This window comes from Nelumbo nucifera, chromosome 5, assembly GCF_055504915.1.
Source record: "Nelumbo nucifera cultivar China Antique chromosome 5, China Antique-T2T, whole genome shotgun sequence".
NCBI classification, from domain to species: Eukaryota; Viridiplantae; Streptophyta; class Magnoliopsida; order Proteales; family Nelumbonaceae; genus Nelumbo; species Nelumbo nucifera.
In genome coordinates, this window is record NC_142653.1 from 31,189,117 (window position 1) to 31,208,786 (window position 19,670).

The 19,670-nt window shown below is 41.6% G+C and overlaps 1 protein-coding gene across 4 annotated transcripts in view; it reads left to right on the top strand.

Annotated features, from left to right (window-relative positions):
* Positions 1 to 7,718: 7,718 nt before the first annotated feature.
* LOC104600012 (Protein kinase superfamily protein) overlaps positions 7,719 to 19,670 on the top strand; it is a 50,320-nt gene continuing 38,368 nt past the window's right edge. The window contains exons 1-3 of one of the 4 annotated variants that reach the window (XM_088887407.1): positions 7,743 to 8,115; positions 8,205 to 8,514; positions 9,902 to 9,946. In XM_088887407.1, the coding sequence (XP_088743533.1) occupies positions 8,488 to 8,514; positions 9,902 to 9,946 (72 nt within the window). In that variant the 5' untranslated portion in view covers positions 7,743 to 8,115; positions 8,205 to 8,487. Of the gene's footprint in view, positions 8,515 to 9,901; positions 9,947 to 19,670 lie in introns of all 4 variants that reach the window. The other 3 variants (XR_016076137.1, XM_010262805.3, XM_010262804.3) reach the window with 3 other exon arrangements.

A 19,670-nucleotide genomic window follows, 5' to 3' on the forward strand; every position in this document is an offset into this window, starting at 1 on the left:
GAGGTTCGAAGTAAAACAATTGCAACTTTATTTAAATTTTCATACTAGAAATTAATGACGATACATATGCACGGAGGACTTGATATGATGAGCAGATGGTAGAGATAGTTAGCCTTGACGGATAGAAGACCAACAGGAGACACGAGGCAAAATGACCAAAGATATAGACCCGTAGAGTAGGGAAACCCAGTGGAATCCAACCAGAAATCACGTTGGATGAAAATTTCCACTCGTTATAACGCTGTACCCTTTCCAATCTACTCTGTTTGATGTTCAGTCCAGGAAAGTTGATGCGCGCATCGTTCGCGTAGCATGAATACGCGCTACGCGTCCTTAAAACGTGTGCGTCATAAAAACGTGCGAGGTGAATTCTCACCATTCTCGAACTCGCATCAATGGATTGAGCCGGATTGGGCATTCGCCATTTGTTGGATTATAAGCAAATCTATTCTTAGGATACAATATAGTCTTGGGGTGAGAATAAAGAAAAAAAGTGAATTTTAAAAATATATGTTTTTAAAGTTGATTCATCTTTGAGAGAAATTATTTTAAAAAGTCAACTTAGTGAATGTTAAGTTGAATTGTGCCTCGATTGAATAATGACTCTCACACCCGATTGAATAATAATCGTTGATCTCATTAACGATGATTAACGATCAATAATTGTTGATCTCTTCTATTATTTATAAGGAATGTAAATTAGATCTTATTAAAATATTGAAAATAAAATTTATAATTTTTTGGACAAGTTTAAAACTGAATTTTATAAAAGAAAAGTTAATTTTTAAATCAAGTGTATAAGTGCAATTTTTCATGCAATTGACCCCATTAGGGGTGCGGTGATGGCATGATGAAGAATAGCAGGTAAGTCCGGTAATTCCCTTCTCTCTTCTTATTGTCTTCAGTCTCACTAATGATTTGGTCTTGTTTCATGGGTCTGGGAATGGGAAACCAAGAGAATGAGAAAGAACTCCGGTCTTGTTTCATGGGTCTGGGAAGTCAAGAGAATGGGAAACCAAGAGAATGAGAAAGAACTCCGGAGGAGGTTCGCTGTCATGGAGGGTTGAGCTGCTAGGTTCGCTGTCATGGAGGGTTGAGCTGCTGTTGCTGTTGGGTTGTTGGTCGTAGTTGAGGTAAATAGAAGAGCTAAGAGGGTTAATTGAATTGCAACTAGTTGATAAAGAACATTGTTTATGCACCTGGTCACATGTAATTTGTAATTAAAATGTAACAAAAATAAATATAATTTGCTGATGGATTTTGATGTTATATGACTATTTAATGTTTACCTTGAAGAAGGTGGTATGGAGTGAAGGATTTACTGTTCTTCTGTTTCATGTTTGCAAATATATCCCTCACAGGATGTACATTCTCAATTTCTCATAACGAATAAAATAGAATATAATTCTATCATTGAAACGCCAAACAAATAAAAGAATAAAAAAATATTCTTTTTTTATCTTAAAACAGAATATTTTCGGACTGATTTAATAAGAATAAGCCATTAAGATTTAAGGCCAAAGCAAGAAAATATAATATTTGTTTAAAAAATAAAATAGAATACAATGGAACTGACCATGGAATATTGAACGATAAGACATAGCATGAAGAGAGAAGTGAATTACCGGATTTACCTGCTGTTTTTCGTCACCAGTAATGGTTAAGAATGCCACCACCGCCTGTAATGGCTGATACCTTGTCCGTTCCACCAGTTCTGGAACAATTAAAAAAACACAGAATACATTAGTTTTCAGGGGATGTAACGACCAAACCAAGGATTAAAAAAGAAGAAGAAGAACCATAGCCAGTATCCGGACGAAAGTTACCGCCAGTCATCGGTTGCTCTGGTTATTAACCGGTTAAAAGGTAGAACCTTGACCCGACTGCGGAGGAGAGAGAGACGTGGCGGCCCGATCCATGTATGCGAGTTCAAGAACCAGCGTGCAGCGTGGGTTCGATTCGATATAGGCGAGAGAAGAGTGGTGAGAGGAGGGCGTTTAATTCACTTCGCACGATTTTATGACGCACACGTTTTAAGAACGCGTGGCGCGTATTCATGCTACGCGAACGATGCGCGCATCAACTGTGACTGGACTGAAGCCGAACTCGTTTGATGTATCTGCTCCATCTCTTGTGTTCTCTGGTACTCTGCGTGGTACAATGTGTCAAGCGCGAAATCCCCGTCCCACTCGTGCCATCCAGCTCCCGGATTGATGAAATCGGTGATCAACGATTGCATGGACGGTTCTCGAGTATTCCTTCCATGGTCTTCCAAGATACGATTCGACATGTAACAGTGTATTGGGTCTCCAGTAGCTCTAAAGTCGGAGTAATCCTTCACTTCTGGATTACGATCCCTGTGTTCTGGTTTGGATCATCTCGGCCCTGGGCCGTGATCATGTTCTGTTGGCCATGGCTGGGTAGTCGACGAGGTTGGATGGAACAGTTCTGGAAGACGACTGCTGCATTACCAAAAATGAGTGAAATGCTGATTTGTCTGGCTCCACCCGGAGGGCCACCGCCGTGTTCTCGAATGTTATATCCTGAGCCAAGAAACCTTCTCCAACCGCGGGTGCATCAGTGCAACAATAAAATCTGATATTGTTTGCAGTAATTAAATGGCGTTTAATCACAGTTGAGGAATGCTGGTAAACAACGAGTTTATATGCAACTCATCGCCCTCCGTTAGACTTGATTAGAGGTGTCAATTGGACTGGATTTGGTCCAATTCGATTGATCTAGTTCAATGTGAATCCACTTACAAATGAACTGTATCCAAGTCAGTCTAAATCCAATATAAATCAAATCCATTAAAATGGATTGGATCTAATAATATAACAGAATGAAATATAAAAAATTATAAGAGTATATTAAAAAGAAGAAAATTTGAAAATTACAACAATATATCCTTTTGACAACAATATTACTTGACTTAGAGGGATGAAGATAATATTGGGTTTAAAAAAATTATATATCACGTACGAATGATTTAAGACAATAATTAAACAATAAGAATAGAGTTTGTGAATTAGCTAAACAGAAGAAATTTGTCCAAAAATAAAAGTTTTTAGAAACCTAATTAAGCTGTGTTTAAAATTAATAGTGCAACTAGAGTGTAAATACAAATATGCAAGTGCATTTTTGGTCTATAAGAATGTAAAGTTAGTTTAGTTTTACATTGACAATTTTATTCTTTAGAAAAAGGATTTTTAGTTGTAATGGACACAAATACGAATCTCCGTATTGAATTATCGAACCTTTTTAACATTGATTACTTTAAAATACAAATGTTTATTTCCTTTTCCGGTGCAGAATTATCTCTTATTTTAGGTGTAAACATGCTTTAGAAAATTGTATTTTCTTTTGTCATTGTCAATATACAATTCCATTATTACCAAAAACTAGCAAAATTGAACGAAGGCACGAAACTGGGATTTGCACTCTTTCCAAACACTGGTTGGTGTTGTACATTGCAAAACACACGTCACTTCAACTCTTCAGGTTTGATGAATATACAAGGGGCTGTGACTGTTTCGTCTCCATTTTAATCTTCAGAAATCTAAAAAGGGCCAAAATAAGGAAACACTGAAGCTTCTTTACATTTCTCCTGTCCACTTCTTTCTCTGTTTGGATGCCATGGAAGCAAATGAAGGAATGGATGCTAGTTCTCACAAATGAAGCAAGTTCGTTATGATTTGAAATGAAGGAGAAACTGGGAGTATGATTAATAACTTGGGTCCTATCATTTTGAATGAAGACTGTCTTCCAATTCCTTCATTTTTAATGTTAGTTCCAAGTGATCAGGTTATGAGACTTATATATGAGATTATGCCAATTAGCTCCTCATTTTCCAGCTTGGCTTGAAACTCAAAAACAACTCACAGATTTCTTCTCAATTGCTAGCATTTCCGGTCTAATACCCTACTGGTTTGGGGATGTTTCCTATAATACAAATGTAGTATTGAATGTATCTTTGAACTAAAAGTTGCCAAACTTTGGCTTTGTAGTTCCTAACGTAATTTTTCATTCTCTTTCAAATAACCTTCTAACAGGAAATATCCCAACCTCTATAGGAAACATGTTGCTTCTAGATCCTTAGTCATTCAGGAAACAATTTAACATGAAACCTCCTTCCAAGTTTAGGGAATTGTTCTAATCTAAAATGCCTTTAGACCTTAGAGAAATTCATTTGTGGGTCAATCCCCTTCATCACAGGGCCAATTGCAAAAGCTTCAGTCTTTGCACCTTAGGCTGTGTTTGGAAACGATGCAAATAATTGTGAATGCAAATATGTGGAGTGTAAAGCGGTTCATATAAATTATAAAATTGGGTTAGTTTTGCACGGATTTACCTTCTTACCAAATAGACTTTTAGATGTAATGGATGCAAACATGAATTCCAATAAAGCATATGCTTTTTTTTTATCAAAATTCCACTTGAATGCAAATTTACTTCTTTTTTATTGATGTACTTTTACATCTTATTATCAATGTAAATATGCGTTAGTCTGTCATTTGTCAATGAATAAATGTAATGTTGCCAAACATAGGCAAAAGTGAAGCAGAGTGCAAATTTACCCTGAACCGGGATTTACACTTCATTTGCATCATTTCCAAACGTAGCCTTAAGCTCTGTTTGGATGGAGTACAAATGCAAATATATAGTGTAAAACCTTGTATTTTCTATTATTTTGTATTATTTACACTGTACATATTTATATTTGAACTCCTTACAAACTGAGCCTTAACAGTTTGGAAAGAGTACAAATACAAATATGTACAATGCAAAACTAGGTTTAAAAATACAAATTTTTTACATGTTTTTGCACCATACATATTTATATTTATACTCTTCCCAAACTAAGCTTTATGGGACATCAGGGATCTCCTTTCATCCCTACAAAACTGCTCTAGCTTGGAGATGTTGGACCTCAGAAACAACAAATTGTTGGTTAAAATTCCACTTTGGATAGGAGAAAGTCTATTTACTCAAAGGTCTAGTTCGCTTTTCGGTAAGTTACTTACTCGAGTAAATGCAGTTACCTGGGTAAGTTTTTCTTGGGAAACACTTATCTAGGTAAGTGCATTTACCCATGTTCTTTTATTTCCCAAGTAAAAAAAAGAAATGACCATTTTAGCCATAAAAATCCATTATTAAATGGGGCATTTTTGTCCCATTCAAGTGTTGTAATATTTCCCCCCAGCTGGGAAAGTAATTTACCCACCTAGGAGCAAGAAAATAAACTTTCCCTGGTCCCCACATTAAGCTGAAAAAAGAACATGGGATTCTTGGTCAATGGGAACCAAAATCCCATTGACCAACTTTCCCCCCTCTCAAAATCCAAAAAAAGAACGCCCCCTAAGAATTCTTTGGCTAAGGTCAAATCCATTTATTTTTTGGAAGAATTCATTCTCAACTTTCCAACTTGAAGATAACAATTTTGTTGGTAGCATATGGCAAGACTTTATGAAATTCGAATATTTGAAACTTCAAAGGTATTTTAAGTCGGTCTTTAAATAGTTGTTAGATAGTTAAGGAATAATTTAAGTAATTAGCCTAATTAATTTTTTTTAATGGTGAGGCAGAGTGCTATTGATTTAGAATCAACGGGTAGAGAATGTAAGTTAAAGTGACCCGGGCATTGTTTGGTATAAGGTTTTAAAAACGACTACTTGAAATTGGAACTGTTCTGGCCATCAGTTTTTGGGTTGATGGTTTGATCGTCTGGTTTGAATGGATGGCCTGTTTCAAATAAAAAAATTAAAAAAAATAATTAAAATAAAAAATAGCCAAAACTGTTAAATGGGTCAATGATTTGACTGCCCAAGTCAACAAATTGCTGACCAATTCAATGGTTTTTGGCCAAGGACCAAGTTTGAGGTAAAATGGAACCGGTTGACTGATCAGCTCCCATGCTAAATGATCTGACCATTTAGATCAATGATGATTCGAAAATACTGGTTTAGTATGGTTGGGTGGTGTTACTGCTATTTTGAGTACACATAGGCACCATATAAGCGTTTTGAGTTTGACGGTAAAAAATCATGTTTAGGTGGACATTTTAGGAGAAAAACCATAAGAAATGAAAATTCCTTACAAAGTGTACAACTCACGAAGCATCAACCATGTGTTTCTTCAAATGGGTTAGTGACATGGCTCTGCTATTTCTACGTGGCAGCAACAGAGTATCATTGTGTTTGGTTTCATGGGCTTTTATTGAAAAAATGCTGCCACATCAGTGCCACATAGGCATTGGTGTTTATTGTAGATGAAGCAAAATGAAACAATTGTTTGGTTTCACCATTTATCAAATAAATGGTAGAAAACTGAAGTGCATTTATTTTTGTGCATGGGGCATTTGGGTAAACGTCAAATTCTTATTTCCCCCAATGCCCAAACATTTTTTGAAACCAAATGCTGATGTGGCATATTTTAATGGGTATTTATTTGAGGTGAAGAGTAAAAAAAATATTTAAAGTAAAGTCCAACCAGACAACAAAAACATGAAACATTTAAAGTGAAAAATACAAATAACGGCCTATCCATAAACACCCATGAAACCAAACACATACTATGTATATGTTTGGTTTCATTTATGTTTATTAACGATACCACATAGGCGCCCCATTAACAAATGCCTCATTAATTGCATTTGTGTGTATCAAAGTTTGCATTTCTATGCGCCTCTCCCGTTTCAAGAAGTTTCATTTTGGAGCTTCCTGAAACGGGTAGGCATTTATTGACATTTTGCTGATGTGGTGCCTATATGTCATAAACACCCTCATTAAATGTGTTTCTTGGTTTTGCAGTCACACGAATACAAAACGCTTACTGAATAAACATAAATAGAACCAAAGACCTTTGTATGTATCACTCAAAACTGGCCATTTTGAAATGTAACGTGGTGTTTCGATTCCCTATAGAAAACGCCTCATTGGAAACTTTTACGATACAACACCATCCCAGTGAGTGAACTGCACGTGCTAACTCTACCACACGTCATAATTCGCTTTTGCAGATTTTCTAATTTCTATTTCCGCATATGCCCACAAAATGAGCTTGAATGATTGGATCTTTTTTGCCCACAAACTCTAACAAGATTCAGATGAGACAGAATCAGCATCTTCTCCCCGAATTGGGATCTGCTCCTCACACATCGCGCCTCATGCCGATCTCACTGCCCTACTTATGTGATTTATATCATTGGATTCAAAGTTGATTATATTGGACATAAACTTCTGGAGTCCTGTGACAGTCCTAATATATATATATATATATATATATATATATAATATACATGTATGCATATAATTGGGTTGGGCTTAAACTACCTAAAATTTAAGCCTAAGTCCAGTCCAAAAAAATAAAAATCTAGGCCTTTTGGCCTTAAACCGAGCCTGTATTAAATTGTAAACTGGGTAAGTTGAAGGTTGAATTGGGCCGCCCAAATTACTACCCATACTTGAAGATGAGTCATATATATATATATATCATGTAAAGTAGAGTTCTGTTGGCTGTGAATTACCACCTCTCTTATCCACAAGTTAGAGTCTCGACGTGAACAGTTGAAACACTCAACTTGATCCTCTGTTTTATTAGAGTCAGCGACCTTGAGCAAGACCAAATTATGATATTGAGAATTTCGTTATTTTCCTTTTCTTCCAATTAAGATTTAAGAATTGTGGTTGTGAAGCTACGGCCTACGGGCTACAGCAAGCTTTACAATGCCCACTAGCACTAACACGACCCCTGGACGAGGACGTCTTTGAAAGTTTGGTACATTTATGGTTTACCCACGAGATAAACGATTCCAATCCCACGAAGTCTACAAGGGCCACGACACTGCCTATACAGCTTGATCTAAATTCAGTCTATCTTCGAGAAAAATAGATTCCAATCTAGTGGATCTTTATCCTTTTACTCCCTAGGCTGTACGTCGTGTTTCTATACCATCATGTATTTGTGAAGGAATGACCTTCATTCGTTATCCCCCTCCCCACCACCATTCCCTGATCACAGAAGAAGAGAGATTACAAAATTGAAGTTTGGAGTTCGGACGTCCATTACAGTTGTTGCGTTGCATCTCTGGTTTTTAAATCATTCCAGGCTTTCTCAGTAATGATACTCCTTATCCCGCCATTTTCGCCCCCACTCCGGGCCTATTCCAAATCTAATAGCTCTGAGTTTCTTCTCTCTTCAACTAGACTTTGCAGTTTCTGTCGCAAATCTTTTCGGGTTCCGGCGATTTATCAGTTCCGGCGCTCCAAACGGCGCGTTTCAGCTGCTGCTCGGGACGTCGATACATTTACCAAGTATTCCGGTTACATATTCGAACTCGGCACGTCCGAGGCAGATTCTTTAACAGAGTACAATCTACCAAAGATTGCTTCAATTTATCGCAGGAAGCCGTTTATTCTTCTGCGTCGTCTTATACAGATTAGTACTACTCTTGGGCGATGGTTTGGGCTTCGGTATCTCGATAACTTGATGGAACGATCAGATGAGATGTTCAAGGTGAGCTACATCCACTGGCGTTCATGGTTAATCTTTCTTTGTCGAGGGTGTTTATGGTATGGATGCGGTTGGCTGAAGTCGACAGGAATTCCCCTGCTTGGTTCATTTTGGCCCTTAGGGCAATATTTCAGACTATTCTTTTATTTTTATTTTAGAACAGTAAAACCTAGAGTTTTTAGTACCAAAGCCGACTGTCCAGTTTTGTTTATGGAATTACACTGTTAGTACTTGGTGTGATCACAATTGACAAGGAGCAGATTTCTTTCTGACATTGAAAATGTAATTTTGTTGTAATTGAAAAGAGGAAGAAAAAAGAGTAAATAATATGGGACCTGCAATATCTATGCAAGCGTTGAGATTCAGTTAACTAGTTTCAACATTTGGTACGTCTTTCTTAGCCTTAATTAGTCTCCTAACCAGGCATCTTCTCAGAAAGTTTGGGCTTTCCTGGACTCTGTCATCAACAACCTTCGCCCAATTGATTCTTGATGCAAACTACTGAAGGTGCTCCTTTTTTATTCACATCTAATAACTTTGTTGTCCAAAGCCTATCCGGGTTACTAAAATCTATTCCAGAAGAAGTGTTATGAACCAAATTCACTCCAGTTCCATTACTGGGTCCTAAGTACAAACTGCATTTGGAAGGAGCATTTTTTTTCCACATGCCATTGTCCGGTTGTCCCTAAAACTTTGAGAAGAGTAACATCAGCACAAGAATCTAGTGATTCCATCTCCTACAGAAGAGTGGAACTCAAGCAGATACTAAAAAAGAAAACACTTTGTAAACCATTTCTCCCCAACTTTCAAACATAGATCAATATAGAATGCATTTTTCCAATCAAAATTAATGTAGGTTTATGATTTGTTTGGTGACTGATAGAAAATGAGCAATTAAAAAAAGAAAAAAAATAAAAACATTAAACTATGGTTCCCCGGCCATTTTCAATTCCTTCTACTTTAATGAACTCAACTAAATGTAGCCTTATCACAACTACATTGGGTTGGTTACAAAAGTTCTATTTCACCATTCCATCCATCAAAGACTATAGATGGTAAAGGAACAATTTCATGGAAGTTGGTCCATTCTACATTTTATTGGGGTCTATGTTAGGAAGGGAAAAGAAGGATTTTCTGATGGCTGCTCTCATCCTTTTGTCTCGATTTCACTTCCTTTATTATAGATGCCTTATTTTTAGGACTTTCATGGGTGTAATAGGCTAAATCTTGCTTCAAATTAAGTTTTTCTTCTAGGTGTAGAGGGTGGTTCATATCAAAGCTTATATGGTTGGGTAAACTCTTAACATATTCTTGTTGTATGTTTATTCTGGTAGATAAGATGGTTTTGAACCAACAAACATGTATAACTTTTTGTTTCTTTTGCTTGCAGGTTAGAGCAGAGGAGCTTCGGAGAATATTGGTGGAACTAGGTCCAGTATGTATTGATTATCAATTTTTAAGGTCTTCAAGAGAATTCCATATGTTTCTACCTAAACTCTCATTAATTTTGTCCTTTTCAAGACTCCAATTAGAATTGATGTTCCTCCATTTACCTACAGCCATTGATATCTTACTATTGAATTCGAATTCAAATCTGTTAATAATGTCGGATATCCGAATATGATCCGATCTGATTTAATTTATTAAAAATTTTAAAAATATAATAGTTTATATAAAGAAAAAAATACAAGTATTTTCTTTAACCATTTTCATCACACACACACACACATATTGGGTAGGGGCGATCCGATTTTCAATCGGTTTCAAAAAATCAGATCTGAAAATCTGACAGGAGTATATCCGAATCTGACAAAATATGATCAGATTTGGATCGGATCATGATCCGATCCATTTGCACCCCTATAGGGTAGTTCCCTAGGTTCCCTAACCATATTTCTTTAATAATTATCCATAATTTTCATAAGAAAAGTAGAAACTTCATGTTAAAGTATAGAAAATCAACATTTTCATGAGAAGAAAGGGAAGAACGAAAAAAAAATTCAAAAAATATAAGGGCTGAACCCCTATTTTTGTTATAGGAAAAGAAGAAAAGAAGTCTTTGAGGGTTCAATATAGCATTTAGCAATTTCTGTGTTGATTAAACCCTAACAAATAAGAAAATAATAAAAAGAAATTAGTATATAAACAACACACAAAATGAATATTATAGTTTAATAATATCTATTTTATAATTATAATATCAAAAAATTAAGAATATAATGTTATGGGCCCGAGCGTAGGATCTCGTCACGGGTCGGTCCACGGGGAAAAGCTCTTGTTTTCCCTTGTTCCTCCCCTTCCTAGCCGAACCTATCTTGGCGAACTAAGGGTGATTTGTTCAAGAGATCACCCTAACTCTCCTAAACTCTTTCTTGACTGAAAACTGAATGCTTTATTTTCAATTTGTAGCTCCTTAAAAATAGGAGATTATAGGAGGTGTGGGAAGACTCCCAGTAAAATTCGACTACTCACAGATAAGGATAAATCACACTTTTAAGATCAAACAGATTCCTACTTCTAATAGGTAAATCAAACTCTAAAGATAAGGAAAACTAATTAAGATAAGATGAGCTGAGGGCTGATGAGATAAGCTGCCGCCTTGTGGGCCCCTCCTCACTACTGCTGTCGGCGGCTGTACACCCTCCCTACGAATGCATCCACAACATTACACCCCTCCTGGGCGACGAGCTTGTCCCCAAGCTCGAGATCTGGGTAGGCGTCTTTCAGAACAGTCCAGGGAATCCAGGTGGCCTCAGCTGATGGTAGGTCGTCCCATTCCACTAGGACTTCGAGAGTACCCTGGTTGACGCGGGATCGAACCAGAGCCCGAGGTTGTAGAATGGGTCTGCCGTCCCTTAAGGGTGGAAGGGAAGGTACCTTATCAGGAGGGGTTTCTGTAAATGGCTTGAGCAAGGACACGTGGAAGGTATCATGGAGTTTGCTATGCTTTGGTAGCTCAAGCTGATATGCAACTTTCTCGATTCGCCGTAATACCTTGAAGGGTCCATAAAACTTGGGGGCCAGTTTAGGGGGAGATCTGATTTTGAGAGAGTGTTGCCGATAGGATTGGAGCTTCAACCACACGAACTGTCTGGGCTCGAAAGTTAATTCTCTGTGGCGCTGATCGTAGACATTCTTCATGCGTGTCTGAGCCTGCTGTAAGCGGAGAGTGACTTCAACCAGGAGGGCATCGCGATCTTGTAGACTACGATCGACATCTTCTAGCCGTGTCGAACCGGGTTCATAGGACAGTAGGCGGGGGGGGGGGGGGGGTTCCCGACCATAGACAACCCGAAATGGAGTCATGCCAAGAGAGGAGTGATAGGCCGTGTTGCAGCAGTATTCGGCCCATGGAAGGCAATCCACCCAACGTCGTGGTTGGTCACCCACAAAACAGCAGAGGTACATCTCTATGGTACGGTTTACGACCTCCGTTTGCCTGTTCGTCTGCGGATGGTAGGCTGATGAAAAAGCTAGGGTCGTACCCTGCAATCAAAATAGCTCCTTCCAGAAGGTGCTGGTAAAGACCGGGTCCCTGTCACTGACGATGGATTCGGGTAGCCCATGCAAGCGGAAAATGTGTGAAGAAGACGTGGGCAACCGAAACTGCGCCATATGGGTGGGATAAGGGAATGAAATGAGCATACTTGGAGAAACGATCCACCACCACGAATAAGACTGATTTCCCGCCGACCTTGGGCAGGCCCTCAATGAAGTCCATGGAGATATCAACCCAGATCTGTGTTGGAAGTGAAAGAGGCTGGAGGAGGCCCGCTGGGTGTAAATTTTCCCATTTCTGTTGTTGACACATGGAGCAATTCCGGATGAAATCCCGAATCGAGGCCTGCATACCATGCCAATGGAAATCGGTGCGGATGCGGTGTAACGTCTTCTGAACCCCTTCATGTGTGGCGTTATGAATGTTGGAGATGACGGCGGAAATTAATGGACAATCGGTTGGGAGATATACCCGTCCCTTGTATAGTACTAGTCCGTCGTGTATGGACCAGTTCGGGTTGGTCGCACCGGACTGTATCTCTTGAACCAGGTCCCTCCATTCTGGTGACTGGGGCAGCACGCTCCTAATGCTCTCCAATAGGGTGACGCGGGGCTGGGAGATTGCACAAAGGTGTATAGCATCTTCGTCATGCCTGGACAGTGCATCCGCGGCCCGATTTAAGGTCCCTGCCTTGTGGTCTACTCGGAAGTCAAACCCGAGCAGTTTACTTGCCCAGTGCTGTTGAGGTGGAGTGGTCATCCGCTGCTCGAATAGGTACTTGAGACTGTAGTGGTCCGTCTTGACGACGAAGGGTCTCCCCCACAAGTATGGCCTCCAGTGTTGTACGGCCTTGGCTAGTCCAATCAACTCGCGCTCGTAGGCCGGTAGCTTTAGGTGCCAGTCAGCTAACTTGCGGCTAAAGAAGGCTATGGGGTGCCCTTGCTGTTGTAGTACTGCTCCAATGCCTATACCAGAAGCATCACATTCAACCGTAAATTCCAGGTCAAAGTTTGGTAACTGCAGCACTGGGGTGGAGGAGAGTGCATCCCTTAAGTTTGTGAAGGCGGCGTCCGCTGCTTCATCCCACTAGAATGCGTTCTTCTTCAGCATCTTGGTTAATGGGGCAGCCAAGAGTCCATAATCCTTTACAAACTTGCGGTAATATCCGGTGAGTCCTAAGAACCCGCGGAGAGCCTTGGTGGACTGAGGTTTGGGCCACTCTTGAATTGCTTGGATCTTGGAGCCATCTACCGAGACACCTTTCCCGCTGATTACATGTCCCAGATAGAGGACCTATCACTCCCCGAAGGAACATTTGGGCCGCTTCAGGAAGAGTTTGTGTTGGCGCAATAGTTCCAGAATAGTTCGTAGGTGACGAACGTGCTCCACCCATGATGTGCTGTAAACCAGAATGTCGTCGATAAATACTAGGATGAATCTGCGGAGGTGGGGTCGAAATACCTCGTTCATCAAGGACTGAAATTTGGATGGGGTGTTGGTGAGGCCAAATGGCATGACCAAAAATTCGAAGTGGCCATGATGCGTTTGGAAGGCTGTTTTTTCCACATCCTCGGGGGCCATCTGGACCTGAAAGTACCCTGATCTGAGATCCAGCTTTGAGAAGTATTGAGACCCGTGGAGTCCATCTAGTAGTTCGTTTACCACGGGAATCGGAAATTTGTCCTTGACGGTTCTGTTGTTAAGTTCCCTGTAATCCACACAGAACCTCCAGGTGCTATCTTGTTTTGGTACCAATAAGACTGGCGAAGAGAAGGGGGAGCGGCTGGGGCGGATGATTCCTTGTTTCAACATTTCTGCACACTGTCTCTCTATCTCATCTTTTTGCAAGTGCGGGTAGCGGTATGGCCGGACGATGACGGGTTCTGAACCTGGAATTAAAGGGATTCGATGGTCACTCGATCAGGCAGGTGGGAGTCCCTTGGGTTCTGAAAACACGTCCGGGAAGTCGGTGAGAAGTCTCTCCATCTCTGCGGTGTGCATGGTGTCGCCATGGAGAGTATGCACCTGCGGTCTTTTTGCCCTTACCTTGGTTCCTTGCCAGGTGACTTGTTTTCCGTTCAGGTTGAATGTCATGGTCAGGGCACTGAAGTCCCATAGGATAGGGCCTAGAGTGATGAGCCACTTGACTCCAAGCACTATATCAAACTCGTCCAGCGGCAGTACAAATAAATCAGTGGAGAAGGGTTCGGATTCAACCTGTATTTGGATGTTCCGGCAGATTCCAGGGCTGTGAACTGTCTCCCCATTAGCGACGGCTACTTGAAGTTGCGGTCTGCCTTCCACCGGAAGTTTCAGTTGAAGTGCCGCTTGCTTGCTGACAAAATTGTGTGTGCTTCCCGAGTCCACCAGAATACGTACTGGTTTCGCTGCCACCTGTGCCCGCAACTGCATGGTTTGGGAGTTCTGTATTCCGGTGATGGCGTGGAGGGAGATCTCAGGTTCTAATGCTGTATGCTCCTCCTCGTCTTCCTTTAGTTCGTCTACCAGGAGGCAGAATAACCGCTTGCATCGGTGCCTGGCTGAGTACAGCTCGTCGCAGTTGAAGCATTGACCTCTTGCCCGGCGCTCCGCCATCTTAGCTCTAGATAAGCGTTTGATGGGAGGTGCCGTCATGCTGCTTCCTATGCTGGGTGCCGACCTGGAAGTGTTACCTGTGTGAAGCCGTTGTTCCCTGCTGGCTGCCAACGAAGACCCTCCTCCAGTTGATTTCGGGTTTGCCCAAGAAGTCGCTGAACGCCCCATGCTGAAAGACCCTCGGCTGATCTGTAGCTTGCGCTCGAAAGAGCGGGCTAGGTTCATTGCAGTGACCAGGTTGGGAGGGCTCTGCATCTCTATATTGACTCTCAGAGGTTCGACTAGACCAGCGGTGAACATATCCACCTGCTGATCTGGGCGCACTGAAGAGGCTCTGGCGAGAAGAGTCTGAAACTGCCGCTGGTACTCGGCTACGGTCCCGGTCTGCTTGAGGTTAATCAACTCTCCCAATGGGTTGCTTGTCAATGGGGGACTGAACCGAAGGAGGCAGTAGGACTTGAACTGGTCCCAACTGAGTCCTGGTTCCTCCTGCTCTACCCAGTAGAACCAGAGCTGTGCTTCGTCCGTCAGATGAAACGCGGCCAGACTGACCTTATCCTTCTCCTCCGTGCGCTGATTACGAAAGAATTGCTCGCAGCGGTACAACCATCCCAGTGGGTCGCCGCTGCCGCTGTATGAGGGAAACTCCAGCCGACTGTACTTGGGTATGACCGCTGCTGTTGGGGTGGCGATCTGTCGTTCGCCGGATCCCTCTGCCAATTCTGGTCGGCGGCTGTTGCTGGTGGTTGCCCCTTCAGGGCTCCTCTCCCTGGTGGAGAAGTACAACTCGAGTAGGCGGCGAAGCTCCCTGACATCTTCCTTGACTTCTCTCACTTCCGTGTGGTTCTCCACGAGTCGGTGTTCCAATTCGTGGACCCTGGATGATAGCTGCTCCATATCGCCCATGACGTTTGGCTCTGATACCAAAATGTTATGGGCCCGGGCGTAGGATCTCGTCACGGGTCGGTCCACGGGGAAAAGCTCTTGTTTTCCCTTGTTCCTCCCCTTCCTAGCCGAACCTATCTTGGCGAACTAAGGGTGATTTGTTCAAGAGATCACCCTAACTCTCCTAAACTCTTTCTTGATTGAAAACTGAATGCTTTATTCTCAATTTGCAGCTCCTTAAATAGGAGATTACAGGAGGTGTGGGAAGACTCCCAGTAGAATTCGACTACTCATAGATAAGGATAAATCACACTTTTAAGATCAAACAGACTCCTACTTCTAATAGGTAAATCAAACTCTAAAGATAAGGAAAACTAATTAAGATAAGATGAGCTGAGGGCTGATGAGATAAGCTGCCGCCTTGTGGGCCCCTCCTCACTGCTGCTGTCGGCGGCTGTACGCCCTCCCTACAAACGCATCCACAACATATAAAAGTATTTTATAACACAATGTACAATACAGCTTGGCGATTAGGCGAGGTGAGCCTCCAAGGGCACCTTGTCGCCTAGGCGTTGCCTCGACAACTATGGTTTGAGAGAATTTTGTTGGTAGGGTTACCAAGTAGTAAACTACTTCTTTGATTTGATCATACACTAGCAGTTATCTATGGTAAACAACTAGAAACCCCAGCAACCAATCCATCCAATGTAACTATTAAACTAGATTTTGATGTTTGCTTCATTAGTAATTGAGGTTCCCCTAGTTTTGATGGAGCTTTCAGAAACCATTATGGTGAGGTTCATCCTTAAGTTTTCAGTCCTCATTGGCCCTAGTGATTCCACTAGAACTGAGATGCTAGTTTTGTGCAAGGCTTTAAGATTGATTTTTGCTATGAGTTTTGACCAAGTAGTAGAAGGCTCACAAATAACTATTTCCTGGTAACTGTCAGTTTTATAAAGGCCTCTGGACTCTTAATCAAGAAACAAGATCAATAAGGGGAATTTACTTGAGTAGAAGATCAAGACTGCAATCAGCCTTGAACCCTAATAGATTTTAGGTTAAGAAAAGTAGAAGACAAGTGAGAGGAAGGAGAAAAGAGAGAAGAGAAACAGGAGAACACAAGGGTTTGAAAGAAGGGACAGATTCTAACACATCTGCCGCCGCCACTCTCTTAGTATTTATAGGTTATGTTCAGTACATAGAGAAAAGGACAGACCTGCCCTTAGTACTTACATGACAAATAAAATAAATAAAACTGAAATAACAAACTGACCCCAACTGACACTACCATGACTGAAACAAATAATTACACATACTGTCCTATGAACACAGTGGGGACCACAGCTGTGGGGCCCACATCAATGTTCTCTACACTCCCCCTCAAGTTGGGAGTAGATATTTATCATTCCCAACTTGAATAGGTCTGCCTCTAACTTCTTCCTTGGTACAACTTTGGTGAGGATATCCGCGAGCTGCATATTAGATGTGATATACGGGAGACACACTTCTTGTGATGAGACCCTCTCTCGCACAAAATGTCGATCAACTTCAATATGTTTAGTTCTGTCATGCTGCACTGGGTTGTGGGCTATATTAATAGCTGTCTGATTATCACAATACAACATTAATGGCTTCTCATAGTCAATACCCAACTCTTCAAGTAGTGATCTCAGCCATAGGATTTCAGCTACTCCATTAGCCATTGACCTGTATTCCGCTTCAGCACTAGAGCGGGAAACAACACTCTGCTTCTTACTCCTCCAAGAGACAAGGTTACCTCCCACAAGGGCACAATATCCAAAGGTAGACCTCCTGTCATCAGCACTCCCAGCCCAATCGGCATCTATATAAACCTCCACCTTCATGTGATTATTGTTCTTGAGCAGTATACCTCTATCTGGGCATCTCTTCAAGTATGCTAATATTCTCTCTGCTGCAAGGAGATGAGAAGTTCTAGGGGAATGCATGTATTGGCTGACAACACTAACTGCATAATTGATATCTGGCCGAGTGAGGCAGAGATATAGAAGCTTTCCAACCAATCGTTGGAACATAACTTTGTCTTCAAGAGGCTCCCCGCCCTCTGCACTAATCTTGTGATTCTATTCAATGGGAGTATCAGTAGGCTTAACACCTAACTTTCCAGTTTCTGCCAACCGATCTAGAACATATTTTCTCTGAGAGATAAAGATCCCTGTTTGATCTAGCAACCTCAATACCCAAAAAATACCGTAGTGTACCAAGATCTTTCACCTCAAACTCTTGATGAAGGAGCTGTTTGAGGGACTCAATCTCGCCACTATCATTTCCTGTCACTACAATATCATCCACATATACAACAAGCAGGGTCAGAGAGGAGTCCACCCTCTTAATGAATAGTGTATGATCTGACTGGGCCAGTACATAACCGAACTTTCCAAGGGCTAATCTGAATCTATCAAACCAGGCTCTAGGTGACTGCTTCAAACCATACAATGCCTTGTTCAGTCGGCAAACCTTCTTACCTGTCTCTGTATCATAGAATCCAGGAGGCAACTGCATGTAGACCTCTTCCTGTAAGTCTCCATTCAGAAAAGCATTTTTAACATCCATCCGGAACAAGGGCCAAGAATGATTTGCTGCAAGGGATAACAGAACTCGGATGGTGGTCATCTTGGCTACTGGGGCAAAGGTCTCCAAGTAGTCTATACCATAAGTCTAGGTGAACCCCTTTGCAACCAGCTGGGCTTTGTACCTTTCAATGGAGCCATCGGCATTATGTTTCACAGTGAATACCCATCTACATCCAACCGGTTTCTTTCCTTTGGGTAGGTCAACCAGTGCCCAAGTATTATTTTTCAACAGGGCATCCATTTCGACTTGCATTGCATCTTTCCACTCTGGAATTGATAAGGCTTCTTGCACTGTTCTTGGAATAGGGACATTGGCAATGGAAGTGAGATAGGACCGGTAAGAGGGAGATAGGCGATCATAGGATAAAAACTGTGAAATGCAGTGAGCTGTAGATGTGGTGCAATGCCGTTTCCCTTTGCGGACGGCAATAGGGAGATCAAGGTCATCCACAGGAGGGGAAGTGGCAACAGTGGAAGGTGTCTCAGTGGGCTCTGGGACTGTAATACCTGGATCTGGAACCGCAGAAGGAACTGGAGCTGGCCTAGACTGCTAATGACTAGGATCAACCTGCCTGCATCGCCTGTGATAGACTCTCAACTCCTGATCCCTCTGACCACCCTCACCACTACAGCCTTCATCACCCAATGGAATAGGTAAAGGAACAACCCCACTCTCACTGCGCTCCCCCTGGCTCAAAATCCCACTCTCACTGCGCTCCCCCTGAGGAAAGAGACTCAAAATCCCACTCTCACTGCTCTCCCCCTGAGGAGAAACCCTAGGATAATAGGGTGTCTCCTCAAAGAAGGTGACATCCATGGAGACAAACCTTTTCCCTGAAACAAGATCATAGCAACAATAATCCTTTTGAGTTGGTGCATAACCGAGGAAAATGCATTTGGAGGCCTTAGGTTCAAACTTGGAATGATGGGGCCCGAGAAGCTGAACGAAACAAGTACAACCAAAGGTTTTAAGGGGAACGGTGAACAACTCCTCGTCTGGGTATAGAAGGGAAAAAGTGGTTTTCATATCAAGAACCCGGGAAGGAACCCGATTAATGAGATATACTGCCGTGAGGATAGCATCACCCCAGAAGCGAATAGGTACATTGGAGGTAAACATAATGCTTCTAGCCACCTCCAAGATGTGCCTATTCTTCTTTTCGGCAACCCCGTTCTACTACGGTGTATGAGGGTAAGCGCTCTAGTGAATAACTCCATGGCTAAGGAGGTAGGAGGTCAATGACTTAGCAAAGTATTCATTTGCATTATCAGATCTAAGAACTTTGATTTTGGCCCCAAACTGAGTGAGAATCATCTGATGGAAGTTTTGGGTCAGAGCAGGAACCTCATTCCGAGAATGCATAAGATAGACCCAAGAAAACCGTGTATGGTCATCAACAAACAACAGAAAATATCTGTACCCACCCATAGAAGAGATGTGATATGGCCCCCAAACATCAGTATGCACAATATCAAAAGAACAATCACTCCTTTTATTACTCAAAGAATAAGAAGTTCCACAATGTTTGGCAAACTCACAACTCTCACACCTCAACTTTGACAACTCA